We start from the raw sequence: 18,005 nt of genomic DNA, 5'->3' as shown, positions 1-18,005 counted from the left end.
TTCCAAGCCACTGGGTTATGTTAAATCTTTGATGCTGGACTTATTGGGAACTTCCTTCTACCGTACACTGCAGCCGAATCACTGATATAAGGATAAACTTGTTATATATGATTATTTCCTCTTATATATACTACTTAATCAATACTTGTTATTTGCTATTCAAATAGTCTCCATCTCCAAGGAAATAAAAATGAGGAGGAGTAGAATTTATTAATGAACAAGAATATGTGAATAATGTGTATTTACAATGCAACTGCAAATTATGCAATTTGTCTTCATGGTAATATCTTATAAAAGAATTATAGAAAAAATAATATAATGAATTTCTATCATGTTTTCACAGTGAAAAAATATTGATCTAGATAAAAATGTTCAAAGAACACGGAAGCACATAAAACTTATAAAAACGGTGAAATATTAGAGTTCTTTGCAGAATACAAATATTCTTAGGAATTGTTTGAGAAATGTCGATACATTTCAACATGTTGACTCTTAAGCTGCATACCCACAGGTTTTCTGGTGTTTAGACTTGCCTTAGCCTCTCTGAGTAGAATTTCTTCTGGGCAATGTATCTACTGACACCACAATCCCAACAGCTCTCCCTACACCCCGACCCATGTTCAAGTCAATCCAGCAGAGCTGAGGAGACAGAGTCCTCGGCCTGGAGCCACCACTTTATAGAAAAAATACAGGCATGAGGCATCTGGCTTGCAATCCAACACTTACAGAGGCTGATAATGAGCTTCAGAGCAAAAAGCTTGTTTCAGGGAGATAAAACTGCTGTTCGGTCACCTACGATTTTGATATTTTGGTAGGGAATATTTCAACTTCTGACATAAGATTATGATTTCTTATAAGTGGATAATTAACCAGGAAATTTCTGATCACATCTGTAACAATACTATACAGTGCTATGTAATATCTAAGTAGCTATAATTAAATGAGTCCTATTTCTATGATTAATGAATCTGGAAAAGGGTATTGTTCCATAGAAACTATTTAGAAAAAGGAAACATTTTCTTTCAGAGGATGTGACTTCTTTTTGGAAATGAGATGTGAAGGTGTATCAATTTCAGTGAAACTATCAATGTATGAATGTTGAAGCAATTTAGGAATTAGTAAAAGATTTCACTTAGGCAATGTGCAAATATTTTGGATACACTCAAATGCAATATTTCATTAATTTGTTTTACTTGTCTTTAAAAAAAGATACACTTAGGAATATTAGAATTTCCTGCTGAAAGAGCTTTCTCCAGCTCTTCAAGTAAAATCCTGGAAGTTTTACAAAGCATGCATGGCTGTGTCATGATTTTGTACCAAAGTTATCATAACTAGAAGCTCTTACTTGTATATATCTTTCCCTAATTTGAACTACTTTCTGTGTTGATATATGCATACATGATTTAATGATTTATCTTTTCAGTGTACTGTTATAATAAAAATATGTAATTTTTAAGTCTTCATTGTATTGTATGTTTCTTAGATTATTTGCATTCAAATGGAAATGTCCTGCCAAGTCACCTGAGACTTTCTTGTAGTTGGGAAAAAAAACTTGCAAAAACCCCTAGTATACAGTATTTCCACAGAGGAAGAAAATAGAAAGTTTAAAAACTATTGACTGTATACAAGACAACAGTGGTTGAAAGCATTTTTAATTCTACTCTACTTTTGAAGCAGAATCTGCAGTAAGTCAAGGGACAGCATTTTAGTGAACAAGTACACTATAGCAGGGTTGTCATTTGTTTTTCAAGGTTATGAATAAGATAAATATATTTTGGGGGTTACTGGGAATCATTCTACAATTTTATGCAATGATTATAAACATATTTTACATCATTTGCAATCATTGTATACTTTGTGCTTCTGTTCTCACTTTTAGTTGTCTGTTACAGTTATCTTCTGTGGTACTTTGGTTTGGATTGAATTTGAATCTCTTTATCTTATTTTACGGCATCATTCTAAGTTATGCTGAAATATTAAAATATTGTTATAATGAATAATGCTTATGCTGTCCTTGGATTTCTTATTTATTTGTTCAATTGACTGCTCTCTGTGAAGATTATTGAGGGGAAAAAAATCCTCAACTTCAAATTTACATGAAAATGCTAGATTACATGATTATTCTGGATACTGAATGTAAGTTCAGAAAAAGAGTTAGAACTAAGCACCTGAGACTAAACAGAAAATGTCAAAATACTGCAGAAAACACTTGCTTGGCAGGCTTTAGGTGACTTCTTTCTGGTTGGTTTTTTGTTTGTTTGTTTTGTTTGTTTTTGTTTTCAGTGTGGAGGAAGGCTAGCTGTACTGAACCGAATGACTTAATGGAAGAAAACTGTGGAACTGTGATATGTTCATGGATAGGCTGTAAGCAGAAAAATAAGTAAAATTCGTTACTTTAGTTAATGGTAATCCCTCAATCAACCGTAACAGAAAAGCTTAAGTGCAAAAAATTATAAATCTGTTTTGAAAAGTTATGTTTATTTACCACCAACATTACGTAGGGAAACAGTTGATGTACCTAATGTTATAAACAATTTTGACTTTATAGAAAAAGGCATAATAGATAAAATGGTATTTATCAGGATATTTATATAGATTTCCTAACACGTGCTGGTTTTAGAGATACTTCTATCCATATTTTTGTTTCCATTGTAGTGAGATTTATGTTCTCTGTTACTTCCAGCAGCGTCCAACAGGAAATCAGTGTCTCATTTTTTTATTACTTAGCCCTTATGCCTTCTTCAGTTCTGCACAGTTCTTGCATTGTGGTTGTTAGACACAGGATTTTGAAATGAAGTTGCAAAAAGTTACTACTTTATTTGATGAGTCTATAACATATGACATAATAAAAGAAAACTTTTAGGAAATGCTAAGTATTTTTTTCTTTAAAGAAAAGGTGTTAATCAGCATATTTATTTATGTAAAAGGTGCTAAATAGCAAATTAGCTTGTATATAACTTTATTCCTGTTGTAGTGGTTTCTGAATCATTTCTGAATCAAAGAAAAACCTTGCAGTAGTCCTTGCTGTTCTTTTCCATCACTCAACAGAGGATATAATTAAAATTTCATACTGTGCTTGATTTATCTAAAATTGTTGGAACTTGAAATATATAGGCTCAATCCTTATCTGACAAAACTGGCATTAGCTCTAGTGAAATCAAAGAAAAGTGCTGAAGACTCCCCATTCCTTTCAAGTCGTGGTGAAAAGCTCCCAGGTCGTAATAGCAGCAGTGATAGTCTGATAATTTCTAATTGACCTAGATAGTTCAGGATGCATCCGCAGATGTTGATCTCATCTTACTGGAGTAACTGAAGCTTTGCAAAACATCCTTTTGGTGCAAAGAAAATGAATCTAATTAATTAATGGGTAGGAAAAAGTGAAAGAAAAAATATGAATATTAGATATCTTATGGGAGGAGACTTCATAGCTCTCCTGCCTAATGAAACCTGTTGTCTCTACTATTTGTGCATGTGAGGAGTCCGTGGTTGGAATACAAGAGTCAGTAATTTTTATAGGTCTCTGGGGAAGCTGCCTGTATAGATGGATATGAAACAGATGGATGGATGCACTGGAAAGACTTGAAATCCATTACGTGAACCAGTAGATGTTCATGTTGAAAACAGGAAGAACAAATGGGATGGGAAATGGGTGAGGATTTCTACTCATGGGAAGAGAAGTTACACTGTGAAAAGGAGATAAAGTATTCCTTTACTAGCACAATATTTGGAAACAAATTAATACATGAAGTGTAAAAGCCAAGTTGATAACTAGTAGTGGTACCTTACAGAGGAAACTGTTGTGTGAGCAGTTAAAAGCTATTGAATAAATACTGTCTAAGTATTTGGTAGGACACAATTTTCTTTCATGTCTTGCATGAATAATTTCTTTTTTTTTTTTTAATTTTCCTTTTCCCAAACCATTATTTTCCCCTTTTCTTTTCTGAAGAAAGCACACTGTCATTTTTTTCCGGATTTCCAGCTTTTCCTGTTATTAGACTCAGATTTCCAGATCCTTGGTGCAGCAAGCTACGTTTTAAATGATGAGCCCACAGTTATTGAATAAACAAACAATCCTATGTACCAAGGTTTTATTAAGTGAGTCTGCAGAGTATTGTAAGTTAGATATCAGAGCTGTGCCTTGCTGTTTCTCTAAATAAACACTATAAATATTTACATGAAATGTTAGAAGTTGCTATTTTGCTTTCCAAGCATTTATTGATGTACGGAAATTTTTATCAAATACAGATGTGCAGCACTTCCATTTTTCACAGCTATTCTGTGGATTTAGAAGTAGTTTTGTATGTTTTAAAATACTTTGGGGACAATTTTCAATGATGTGCTTTCTTTTCCTGTGTTAATTTTCTTAACAGTAGACTAGCAAAAAAATTTTTCCTTCATTCTTCAAATTTACTATACCTATGTATACTCTCACTATGATGCTTGACACATTTTGAAGTATGTATAATGATGTACTACTGATTAAAACACAGTTAAAAGATTTACGGTGAGACAATACTTTTCCAAAGTTGACTTCACCTGTAGTATGGGAGCGGATATCCTTTAGCTGTACAGTTCAGTAGGATTTCTGGATTTGCTGAGCCCATGGAATAAGTGATATCATATGGCTCTTGGATAAAAATAGGACCATGAAGGGTTTCTTCCTCTGTGAAAGAAAAACAATAATTTAAGATTAGACATCTTTAGCGTGTCCTTACACATAAAAGTGTCCTTTCGTGTCCTTTGCTTTTGGTCAAAAGTTAAGGTCTGCTATCATATTCAGCAGAGAACCTACCTCCAGACATTTGGCTATTAAGGAGGAAATATTTCAAGCCTGATTGATAATAAAATCGCATATCCCAGGTGTTGGTGATTTATTTTGCAAGTGACATTGAAGACTAGCTTCTTTGCATATTTCCTACGGAAGCTATATGGCCATTTATTAAATCTCCCCCGTCTACCTCATACTTGTGCTTTAGATCGAAAGGATGAAGTTGTGGCTTTCTGTGTTTGGTGCTTCTACCTCCCTGCTTGCCTGGTGAAGTGGATGTGTCAGCCTCATGTCACCCTTTGAAAGACGGGCAGCTCATTGACTGCGGCCAAACTCTGGCAACACAGACATTTTGCTACGGTACGTGAGAGTGCTTACCATGGGAGAGGCAGAGTGAGGACCTCTAGCAGACCAGCAAATAGCTTCTAGATCAGGAGGTACATTGTGGTGGGGTAGTGGTCCTGGGCTTTCCTTTCCTCTGCCATTTGGCCTCTCTTTCTGGTGATGGGGTCCAGAAGGTCACATCACAGTCTAAGGGAATCAGTCATTTCCTTCTCTTCTAACCCTTCACATCCTTTGATATATTACTTTTGTATACTTTAGCTGGCCTGGTTTCAGAGTTTGGTTTGGGTTTGTTTGGTTTGGTTTGGTTTTTTTCCCCTCATTTGGGCCCTTTTAAAACAGAAGTAGCATTAAATAAGGGTTGATTATTCATCATTTTCGCTAGAACCTGTATTCTTCCAGTGACCCACAGACTCTAATTACAGCTTGTAAACACAATGGGACAACAGACATGTGGGATGTAGTGAGACCCATTTGCTTCCTCAAAATCGTAGAGGTTCCTGCAAGGAAAACGTTCATGGAGATTAAGTGATGTTTTCACAGCTATAACCAAATATTAGTGACAGAACAAATAAATGATCCCAGATCCTTGAATAAAGCTTAGCAACTGGACCATCCTCCAGTTCTCAGATGTCTTACCTGAGTCCAAGAAACCCAGAAAGTTTGCAGTGCAGTTACACAGCTGGGAAGAAGAGGTGCTAACCCAAAAAACTAGTTGCTTTACAGTTGTGTTCAGGAAGCAACGTAAATGTTGGCAGTAATCATGTCTGACTTTATTCACCTATGTTATCTGCTTGGTGGTAATGAGAGAGGGAAGGTACAACCTACTTCCCAAATGCCACTGCTTCACTGCACCTTGTGTCATCACTTCAGTCCCCAGGTTGCCAAGTGCAATCCTCTTGCTCTATAGCTCTGTAACTCCTAGAGGATTTTCTCAGCTGCTACAAATAGGTCTTGCTCTACTGACACCAGCAGAGTCTCCTCCTGCATCCCCAAAGATGACCAGCTGTCCTGATGCATTAACTCAGCATGCACCCCCAGGCAGTTCCCTAAGCTTCACCCCAGCCAGGTCAGCTCCGGCCTCTGGCACCTTGTCAACCCAAGTGCCTTCTGCAGGGCTATAAGCAACTGCACAGAATGCACGTCAAAAATCAGATCATCTGTGTCTGCTACTAGCTGTATACATATTCATCTCCCTTTGTACTTTTCAACCACTTCAATCTATTTCCTCTAAATTTTAAAAAAGCCAGATCAGCACTGTTGTCAGCTTTCATCTTTTTGTGACACTTGCTGTTTTTCTGAGAGTCCTAATGCTGGAATTGTATTCATAATTTTTATCTGAAGTAATGAGAATATAATTTTTTTTTAAATACCATTGATTTTTAATCTTTATTTCATATCTGAAATATTTTTAACTAAATCAGAAAAGTTAACAATCCCATCTTTCTAGGAGTAAAATTGTTTTTTACTGATTAACGTAGTCCGATTTTTCTACTTCAGTGGATCTAAAGCAAAGAACATCTGGCAAAACTCTAGAGAGTGATGAACAAATGAAAATGTTTTATACTTAAGCTCTTTTGACCAGAAGCCTTTTTAAGGATGGCATCTGATAATCACAATGTTTTCCACATATCTTAATCAAGATGCCCACTCCTACATGTCTGTTAGCCTGATTTACACTGGATATCCTTCAGAAACTCAGCAAGTCAGCCCAGTTGTGAGTGTGTTTTCATGAGCAGTACCTGTGAGAAATAGCTTTCAAGAGAATTGGAGTAAAATTCAAAGTAGCAGTGAAAAAAGATTGATTTGTTTTATATTACAATAGCTGTTTGGGTATACACATCTCATTTAAAGAATATCTCATGTTATAAAGGAGATAGAGTGGCCATAGTAGAAAGAAAAAATACATCCTCTCAGTTTAGGGTATAACGTAAGCCAGGCTAGTAAAACAGCTAACATGAGCTAGTGGTTTGAAGACAAAATATTAAACTTGGCTGAACTTTATATATGATGTTATAAGTGACATAACAGACCATAAAATGCAGTAAATCACGTAAAAAGTATCAATTTCCATAACTTTTTCATTCTGTTATACTTTGCAGACTATATATGAGCTTAGAGTAGACTCCAAATATTTCATGACTTATCCATAACTAGTGGACACAGGTGAAAATCTCAGAAAATATGAAGCAAACCCAATGAAAGCAGCTGTCGCTCAACTACTTTCAAGATTTGATAGGACCTTGCTGTTTGCTTTTGGTGGGGTTACTCAAATACCTAAAGATAAGTGTGCATTTCAGCCCTTACCTCTGTCTAGAGCTTAAATTCATAATTTTTTTATTCTTTATACTGTGGTTCTTCCAGGGGTCTTTAGTCATAGAGCAAGATGCTGTAGGAAAAACAAATAACGTACCTTACAGTTCCAACTTTCTGATCAGAAAGGTTACACATCTCCCAATATTGACCTAAGACCCCAAATTATTTTTCCTTTATTTCATACTTTCAGAATCAAATGTTTGTAAATTAAACCAGAACTATTTCTATTTCTAATGGTAGTCTTTCTTGTTGTGGGGAGTAGGGGAGAAGACAATTTGTTCAGCAAACCCTGCAGGGCAAGGCAGAGTGACTCTCAGAGATGGTGGCTGGATATAGTTAAATAATCTTTGTTTCTTTTCCTGTTACTCTTCAATTTTTAATCCCTTGACAAATTTTAAGACTTCTTTTTTCACTGTTTCTACAATTGATCCTTTGACTTGTCTTTTCTTTGGTAGGAATTTTCTTCCCTTCTGGGTTAATTTACTTAGCCTGTTAGTCAATCTCATTACCTTCCCAGAACTGCCAGTGAAAAGCACCAAAATGACCTAAGGATCATTGTTCCATTTTTTAAATCAATGTAGCTGGGTGGGCCTGAAATTAACAGTAGTGAGCTACCTGATGTACAGAGAAATACCTGGTCTAGCTGATAAAAATGTAAATGTTTTGGTAAATCTGGAATTAAATTCCCATGATGAGTTCTAAATGGAATTACTGCAAACTTAGTCATTTGCAGATTTTTGAACACCTTAGTTCTTGTATCCCCTTTGAGTGTCCTTAACACAGCAGACCCTTATTGTGTCGAATAAGGACACAATAGTTTATATGTACCCTAACAGTTCCTTTACAGTAGATATGTCGCAGTCCCTATCACAAAAATATTGCCCATGAATTTTAGTAAAGGTGGCTTCATGCTATCATTTTGTTTTCTCTTTAATATCCTTTTCTTGCTGCCTGATCTGCAACAGAGAATAGCACCAAATTTGTGAGAAATGATGTGTCGTTTCAGAGTCAATGGTGTACTATAAGCCCATCTCTTATTTATAGAAAAGGTCAGTCTGGTCATTTCTAATTTCCTGATGCATCCTTTTGCGTTTGGTATAGAGAATGGCCATATATTTCTCCCCCATTCTCCAGATTCAATACCAGTCACCATGATTTCTCCAGAGATACATATGACAAATGAATCTTTGTAGGACTGTTTACTTTTGTTAAGATTTAAATAATTCAGATTTTTTTTTAATCTATTGGAATATGAATATTTGATTAAATGTATCATTTTTATCCATAAAATTTGTGTGTGAATCCTCAGCATGGTGCTTGAAAGCAAATATAAACTCTCATTATGAAATGTTTTATAAGAAGTTGAAATGTATTTCTTTATTTTACCAAATCAGTTTGATCTCCATAAAGACCATAATTATGCTAGTCTGAATTCAAATCTAAAGTATGAAAATGAATCCACATTCCTTTATTCATTAGATGACATTGTCTTCAGCCAATATAGAGATTAACACAGTGCCAATGGAAGAGGAGGAAGCCTATTTTTTTCATAATTATGTATCAGCAGAGGATATCACAGTGCTTTCCTCTCACTGCTTTATGGGCAACAGTTAGTTATATTGGGCTATGATATTCATGTCAAATGTAGTCAAAGAGTTTTTGGTTAGTCACAATAAATATTTAAATACTTATGCACTGTCTCATCCAGACAAGGAGAATGAAACACAAATCTGGAGGCCACACTTAATCAACTTAATTTCCAGCAGGATTCTGCTCCCTGTTCTTTCCTGTTGTCTGACTCTGGCTGGCTTCATATTATAGCTCCTTATGAGGTATCTGCTCAACTGGAAATGCTAGGCAACACAGCCTGAGAGCAATTTAGGCTGGCCAAGCCATACAGCCTGACAGCAATTTAGGCTGGCCAAGACCAAGTCTGTAGCATACATATAGAAAACTTAGTAGACCAATATTGCAAACTAGCTGAATTTTTTATCCCTTTCCTACCACAGATTTTCCTTTTTATTATGACTTTTGCAAAGTGGAGTTGTAATTACTATTACTCAAAATTGATGAGTAATATCAGATAAAATCTGATTGGTGAAACTGAAAGTGTCCCGGAAACATCATGCTCCATTTGCAGAGAAAGACCACATAAGGCTTTAGGTTTGCCTGTATGAATCAGCTCCAAGCAGACAAACTCAAGAGGATTCACTGCTCAAGGACCAGAAATGTACAGTTCTGTTGCTCTGAGTGCTCCAAAGTCTGCAGTATGTGCAGCTTCTGTGATTATTTCTGTTGCCACGATGTTTTGTGGAGCTGCTCAGAGATTATGTGTCCTTTGTGCTGTGTGCTGTAGAAGTAGCTAGACGTCTTGCATTGAAGAATCCCAAATAAGTGATGGACTAGGGCTGTTCTTTCCTCACTTGGATTCATGCAGTAGGCATGGAGGGGTTGTGCTGCTGCCTAGGCAGGTATATGTGTAGCGTATCAGTGTATCCTTACCGAAGATTGTAAGAATAAAGAGGCCAGAATAATGGTAAAACCTGTGCTCTAAAAAGCTTCTAAATGCAAAACTGCTATAATTCACAAAAGCAAACCAGATAAGGAGGAATTTATCCAGGCTATTAAGTTCCAGGAAGGCTGTAAATTCCAGGGGTACTGAGTTTCTAATGAATCTTTCTTAATGTGCCTTAGATAGAGCCTCATATCTGACTCAAAAAATTAATATGACTTTACAGGTCAAAGCTGACACCTGATTAAGAGGCCTCTTTTAAATCAGCTTGATAGTAAAACACCTGACAGTTCTAGCAAAAAGGATGGGACAGGTGAGTTAAAGACTTCCTCCTTGTAATGACAGCATGGGTAGAAAAAATCCGAATGACTTAGAAATCTGTTTAATTTTCTTCAGAGCTGAAGTCATTGGCAAGTTTTAATTGGAAGAGGGGGAATTTATAAGGCCTACAGATTTTTAAATGTGATTGAATCCTGCAAATAACATGGGGGTTTTGATTGAGTCTTGTCAGAAGCAGAACAGAATGATTATTTTCCTCATCAAAAACCTAGACCAAGTAGCTCAAGGGCTTTAAAAGGAGTATGCCAGATGCAAAACGAGAGGTAAAGGATGAGACACTGTTTGCTAACAGGAAAGTGTAAAGTAACACAGATCAGTTCAAGGAATCAGATATTAATGCTGAAAGAGAAGATGGGAAAAGAAGAAGCAGAAAAGGGCCATGAAAGCACTGTGTAAAAAGAAAAACAACTTGTCAGTACTACAGGCAATGGGAGGCAGGCTTCTCTCCTCTCCCTCTGAATGACATTTGGTTCTCATCGAGTGAAGCAGGATACATATACAGAGAAAGGGAGATTAGAAGAGATGTTATAGGTTTGAGCAGGCAGAAGCAACCTAAAACTGGTAGGATTTTCCCAAAGGGCCTTCAACTTTGATGTGTTTTCTCCCTTCAGACACTGATGTACAGACCTCCAGAAACACGGGGCTCCTTTCAAGTTTCAGCTTCTATTGAAAAAGTCAAATTGGGATTAGTGGTGAAATTCCACATTGTCTCTGTTATCAGACACCAAAACCAGAAAGACACTTAGCTAACTCTGATGTAGGGAGAAAGGCAGGCATCGAGGAGGCATGCAGGGTGAAGTCTTGGCCCTACTGAAGTCAGAGAAAGTCTCAGTAATGAATTGAAGCCTGGCGCTCGAGCCCAGGTTTTATATGTGAAGCTGTCTATAAAATGACAGTCAACAGTGCAAGGTATCCCTTTCATCTGGGACACAGTAGGCTTGCGATACCCCTTCCTCACAGATTTGATAAATAGTGAGGGTAAGCAGATGAAAGGAGGCATAGCTGTGAACCTTTGATTTCCCAGCAGCAGGGCTGGAGCTGTCACCCTAAGCATCTGCCTTGCTTTGTCTCCTCTTCCTGCGCGAGGTACATGGAGGTTGCCTGCAGCTCACCCAGAGAACCACAGTCTGGATTTGAGTTTGGAGATGCAACTTTCAAGACCGGAATAGTTAGGGCTCCTCTAGCCCTGACAAATGGCACAGAAATCTTAAATGGTTTCAATAACAATTCTGTATCCCCTAAATTTGATTCCTTGAAAGTCATTCAAATACTCCAATATTTTTTCCTAATACTTAAACATAACATGTATGGTGATGTAGGTAGGGTGATCAGAAGCTAATGTGGTAAGAAACGCACTCAGGTTATATACTAACTGCACATTTTCCTGAAGTACTTGGGTGTGAAAACAAACAATAAAAGTATGAAATATTACTTTAATTACTAATATCACCAGCTGTCAGGATTGCCAGAATCTAGCATATAAAATTAGGGTGTAATATATCACAGGTAATAATTAAGGAAGTATTATGCAAAACTGACCATATTCTTGAATTATGAGCCTTATGCAATTAAATATACATATTGACAAAAGATTTTGTCAAAATCTGATACTTCAAACATTTTTTAACATTTCTATTATGATAACCAGTATTGCTTCAACACTTTGAGCTAACTTTATGTGAATATAATTGGGTATCAGTGAATTTATTACCCATCTGCATTTTGGTCTAACAGATACACACGTTCTAATTCCAAATAATTAATGATAAATCTCTAAATGCCAAAATGTGATGTTTCTCATAATATCATACTGAGTATACCAATCAAACTCTTACTTCAGATTTACATGATACTAACTGCATTCAATAAAAAACCAAAATATTCCCTAAAGATTCCAGTCCAGAAGTTCAAGCTACAGTGAAGGAAAATTGCTCATAATTGATGCATTCTGGATAGCATTCAATGAAGCTTCACTAATTTACACTTTTGGCTACAGATGAACACAGATTTATGAACAATTCATTGTAGAGGTATGTGTAAAGGTACGATAGCCTGAATAGGTATAGGGGCTATAAATACACTAATGTGTGAACTGTATTAATAATGTAATATTTTATTAAGAAATAAAAAAAGTCTGAGTAACAATGGTAGAATTACTAACTGCGTGTGACTTCATTGGGTTTATGAGATTTTCTGAAGACTTTTGTGTTATTGTGCAAGATGTAGACAAGATAAAGGAAGCCTTTTCATTTGTGCAGGTGATTTGTTTTATGTGAGGAACTTGGTTGTGTCCTTCAGATACAGAACTATTGTGGAACAGACATCTAATTACGGGGACAAATATCCACAGTGAAGTTAGAGGGATGTGTCTTTATGATGTATGGTAATCCTGACGTGCACCCTTCTCAATGAAATTTCATTAGTTTTTGTGTTACTAGGCAAGATGAATAAATAATAATGAACCTTTTCCAATCTACTGCACAAGCATTTTGTTCACTGTAATTTCAGTTATAAGTGAGACCTAGATTTGATGACAGATACTGTTTGCTGCATTGTACTGTTGTAATATTCATTTGGCACTGTTGCCAAACTGACTGAAGGCTTAATTCAATAATTTACAATACAGGAAAAGATAACAGCTATATCGTTTAATATCCTGCCAGTTAAATAAATCCAGCATTTTGTTTCTCTGTAACTTTTTTTTGTGCAAAATATAACTGTGCTTTACTGTCTTAGGAAGATGGTGATTAATTAAGCTCAGATAATTTTTGCCCCTGCTACTGTTGATCAGCTCTGGGTTTTTGCATGATGACTCCAAAATGCCATTACAGCTATTGATAAATGCTCTGTAGAGAGCAGGACAGAGTGAAACACTAACTTGAATAAGCATATAACAATATGGCAAGCTAGAGTTCTGCCTTTTCTCAAAATGGGGGGGGGGGGGGGGGGAAGATTTGTAGAAATTTCTTCCAGCCTTTAAGATTCATTTCAGACCCACTTCAGTCTTTTCATTAAGCATCTTGCTTTGCAGCCCTACACTCCCATCCAGTGACTCTGGAAACAGAGGGAGGCAAAAGGGAATTGCTCCATTGCCTTCTCCCTCTAGATCCTGAGCAAGCCTAGGGGGAGGAATAGCTCTGTCTCTCTTTTGTCCCTTTTTTCTGTGTTAGGATAAACCATCTGAGTGGTTTCAAGGAGTTAGACTGAAATGCCTTATTCCTCCACCCCCCTGTTCTTGGCTAACCTGAGGTATCTGGGACAACCAAGCCTTTTAATCTTCAAGTTCATTTACACAAATCTTTACCATCTTTCATGGCACCCTTCTTCCTGCTCCATGGCAGAAAGACTTGGGGCATCTGTTGGAAAAATACTGATCAAATGCAAATGAATTTACTAGGGCACTTTTTTTTTTTATTTCCCCAGTGTGACTATAATTTCAGTATAGAAAATATGCAGCAGCCTGATGAATGCCAAGTTTGGCTAACATTTTTATAGCTGGTAGTAGATACAGTTTCATGCTCCGTCAATTTTTTTCTTTTTTTATGTAGAGACTATGAGCCAAAGTGCTTTCAAGTCAGTGAAAGCCTTTCATAAACGTCAATGGGCAATGGATCAATCCCTTTGACTGAACAAAATATAAGCAACTGATACCCCATTTTTTCTTAGTCTTCTCTGTGTGTGAAACACTGTACTATGTAACAAGTATTTATCCTATACTTATGTGTGTATATAAATGTATAGTGCATATACATCCTTACAAGCAATTACACACACATGCACACACACCCACTCTGTAGGGAAAGAGGGAAGAGCTCTGCTAAGAATGTCTCTTTGCTTTACTATTTATATTGACTACATACTATGTAATAAATTGTAATTGGTGTATTAAATACTTTGTTGTTTGAAAACTGTACCTATTCAGTGTGCAATAGCTGCTGGATATTGATGACAGCTGCACTGTTGTCAGGAAGATACTTAGTAGCAAAGATCCAGCCACATTGGAACAAAAAAGAAGTGATGAAAAACGCTAGTTTGCAAATAGTTTGAATATACTAAAGCAAACAATGATTCCTTTTTTGTTTCCAGAGGGCACACTTCGTAATAGGAAACATATTGTAATGTGAAGTAGTATTTTGGTTTTTGCAGTATTATGAGTCCCAGACCTTGTAGAAAGCTTGATACAATCACCATTATAGGGGACTTAAATTGCAGGTGGATGTTTAAGCTCTGTGTACATGTTATTTAAATTTTGCTTATTTACTTTGAATAACTGGAACGAAATGGCTGCTTCATAGATGCTTGCTTTTCCCACTAGGGCTTGAATAACAGGCATGAATAAAGCTAGTCAGGAACTAGCTGTAAGAACGTGACATCAGAAATTATTTTGTATGTAGATAGAAAGTCTTATCTTCTGGAATAACACTTAGAAATAATAGAGATCATGAAGATAATAGAAAAACATGTGGAGAGAATTTATTTTTGTAGTCCAAATTACTACCACAGCAAAAATCCTTAGGACACAGGATTATCTGATATAGAAATTGCAGGCTGCCACCTACTTCTTGCTTTCAGATGATTGATAACTTGGGAATAAAATCTTTGAAAATAAATCATCTTAAGCAATTAAGGTAATGTCAAACCAGGCAAGATTAAAAAGGTCTTTATTTTCTTACATATAATTGAAGAGGAATGCAAGAGATATTTATAACATTTTAAACCTAAGGCAGATCCATTTTAAATTAGATTAACCAGGCAGGATATTATCGAAATATTTATCGTATTGACTGACTGATTTACATATGCTTGTCATCACAGTATTGACATCCATTTAGTAGATTGAAACTAAATTTGGAACTTAAACAAAATGGTAGTCTTTCTTGACCAAAAAACAGGTACAGTCTATTGCAAAATTGACTATCGGCCAGTGAAGAAACAAGGAAGGGTCAAGCAGAAATGTCTCTTCGCTTTCCCTCTTAGCCCTTTGTATTGCCATACAAATAGAGAACTGCTGCCTGATGTGTAGTGTACGGCACATTTCTCTGCTCCCAGGGGATTTTGCTTGATTGTGTCCACTATCCTGACCAGAAAAATTATCCTAGTTCAGTTCTGCTTTGGGCATTGCATGTAGTGTAAAGGTAGAGGAATATGCAATATAGTATTCAAGCTATATGCCATCTCTGCTCATATGGTCTTCTTTAGGTGTCTACTTTTGGCTGACTGTCATGTAATCAGTTGGGTGCACCTTTAATCTGAGCCAGTATGGCTGTTTTCATGAGATGTACTTTCTTGTGCAGCATCACCTGCAGATCTGCCTCACTCTTAGAATATTTATGTTTAATTACTATTTTGGCATCTGGCAAAAAAAATCATTACTATCATAAGCAGCAGAAGGGAAATAGTGATTTAAACAGTCTGTATCTCAGAAAAATCTGGTGGGGATTTCATGGAACATAGCTTTACCATTAGACACCTACTGTATTTCAGAAAGCTGCTGAAAACAGTGAGGTGCAATAGCTCCCCATGAAAGGGCATCATAATCCTCTATTGTGGAAAATATTAGGCAACCAAAATATAATTAGCATTGTATATTTTGTTATTGTGTCAAGCACTGAAAGCTCCCAGGCACTTTTTAAATAAATAGAATAAACAGAGATAAATGAAAATGAACTCTGTTAAATATCATCAACTAAGATCTGCTTTATTACTGGCAATTAAACAGTGAAAGTCAAAACACAAGCTATCATTATCACTCATTGATTAAAAACCAGTTAGAACATTGCATTTCGAACTAACCTACCGCTTTGCTCATTATGCATTTCAGCATGAGCAACAGCACAATATTTCAGAAATAATTAGGAACACAGCATAAGCGATCAGTGCTAATGTTCTGGAATAAAATTGCCAAAGCAAATGATTATAGATCAGCCAAAAGACACTATTTGAAGCCATCATCTTTTGTGACTGTTTAATATCTTCATGATGATCTTTTTCTGAGCAAACACAAATGAAGTTAAGTCTTTTCAGTAATGGCATCCTAAAATTTAGCAGAAGCCACAAACATAACTTTGTAAATGCTCATTTTTTGGAAAATAACTGATAACAATTGAGTTGCTTGGGCAATTTTTGTCTCTAGTTTCTCTTTTAGAGGAACTAATACCAACATTTTTGAGGTACAGCAAGCTGGGAACATCTCACTCTCAAACTACTGTTCTTTTCCATTCAAGTAAAAATTGACCTTTATCTGATCCATTCTCAAAGAAATGACAGCATAAATAGCAAAACAAAACCCAACAGAAAGGAGAAAAAAAAATGCAGGCTGATAGGGCTGCACTGAAATTCTGCTTTGGAGCAGAGACAGAAAGGGAAGGGTTTAGCAGCAGGGCTAACCTGACCATGGCAGGGCTTGGAGCCAGGTGTACGTGAAGTGGAAATGTTGCTGGCATTGTCAGTAGGCTGGAAAACCTGGGGAAAACTGGAAAAGTGGAGAGACCTACCATTATACCTTTAAGGCAGTCCCTTTCCCCTTCTGATGTCGATGTTTGACATCATTTTAATGCTACACGCTTATAAACAGCAGTAGTCCAAAATAGAGTTTTCTTCAGGTGTCCCTGTTAATTCTTCCTGAGGCACTCACTCCAGAGAAGAGCCTGTAGAGCATGGGATGATATTCCGTACCCTTGCCCATTATGTCATTTAAATTCCCTGTTTCTTAAGAAGCTCACAAAAACTATACCTTCTCCCCACCTGGAAACCTTACAGAGAAGACAGTATGAGTGCAGGCAGAAGAACTGAGCCCAGGCTTAGGACTTCCTTACACTTGTCTCAGTCCATTGAGTTCTCTGCAATTCTGTACAATTCCACTGCTTGGGCTGGAAACAGAAATACAGATCAGGCAATCTCATTCTGAATAGCCTGATGGGAGCTTTAGTGCCAGGACAATAATGAAATGCAGGGAAAACATTTTGTATGTATTACTTTTCTGTAATTTTTCTCTAATCCAAAAATCACAAAAATGCTGTAATTCTGCAGAAATCTTGCATACTTGGATTGCATATTTTTCCTAGCTACAGTAGGAACTGATAACAGACTGCTAAATTACTGCTTAATAAACCACTAAATGAGTGCCATCTAAGATAACAGGGCATTAGATGACGACTATTCAGGGAAAAAGTAGAAGTGCAGAAAGAACTGCAAGAGGACTCTCTGCATAGAGGGAAATTGGATTAGTCATCTCATCTGTGCCAGTGGTGAAATTCAAACTGAAGCAGATTTGAAAAAAAAGAAAGTGTTTTAATGCCATAGTGTGCCAAAGGAAGAAGTACGCTCAATGTGGGAGCTACTTCTCATCACAGCAAACCTGAGCTGGGGCAGACAGTATTTCAATTACGGGGATAATGTAAGCAGTAAAATGTAATAAATGCAACGATAAAATAAAATAAACTGCAAAGGCAAAATCTGAAAAACATTAAATAATGTAAAGATGATATTATATAAAAAAAAAAATAAATCAAAAGACATGGAGGTGGTGGAGAATTTCAGGCTGTAAGGACAAAAGGCCAGGTGTTACTCAAATTCAGGCTCTTGATCCCCTCATTTCAAAGGGGTTCAGGTATTTAAGTACCTGTCCTTCCCATAAGGGTTAAGGCCCTGATCAAAACCAGGGGAAAGGCACGATAAAGGTCTATGAGGAACTGCTTTGTTTCAGTCCATACATCACAGTCTGGTGTC

At 36.5% G+C, this 18,005-nt stretch overlaps 1 protein-coding gene across 2 annotated transcripts in view; it reads right to left on the bottom strand.

Annotated features, from left to right (window-relative positions):
• The window catches only part of CNTN6 (contactin 6), a 148,756-nt gene that overhangs the window by 86,687 nt on the left and 44,064 nt on the right, over positions 1–18,005 (bottom strand). For both annotated transcript variants that reach the window (XM_087743379.1, XM_087743380.1), the window contains exon 3: positions 4,537–4,663. In XM_087743379.1, coding sequence (XP_087599505.1) covers positions 4,537–4,663 — 127 coding nt within the window. The remainder of the gene's footprint in view (positions 1–4,536; positions 4,664–18,005) is intronic.

The sequence above is a fragment of the Nipponia nippon genome, unplaced genomic scaffold (genome assembly GCF_047370975.1).
Source record: "Nipponia nippon isolate SJK-2023a ecotype South Korea unplaced genomic scaffold, ASM4737097v1 scaffold_9, whole genome shotgun sequence".
Lineage (NCBI taxonomy): Eukaryota > Metazoa > Chordata > Aves > Pelecaniformes > Threskiornithidae > Nipponia > Nipponia nippon.
Note: the sequence above shows the minus strand (reverse complement) of the source record. Positions and strands in the feature narration are given on the sequence as shown.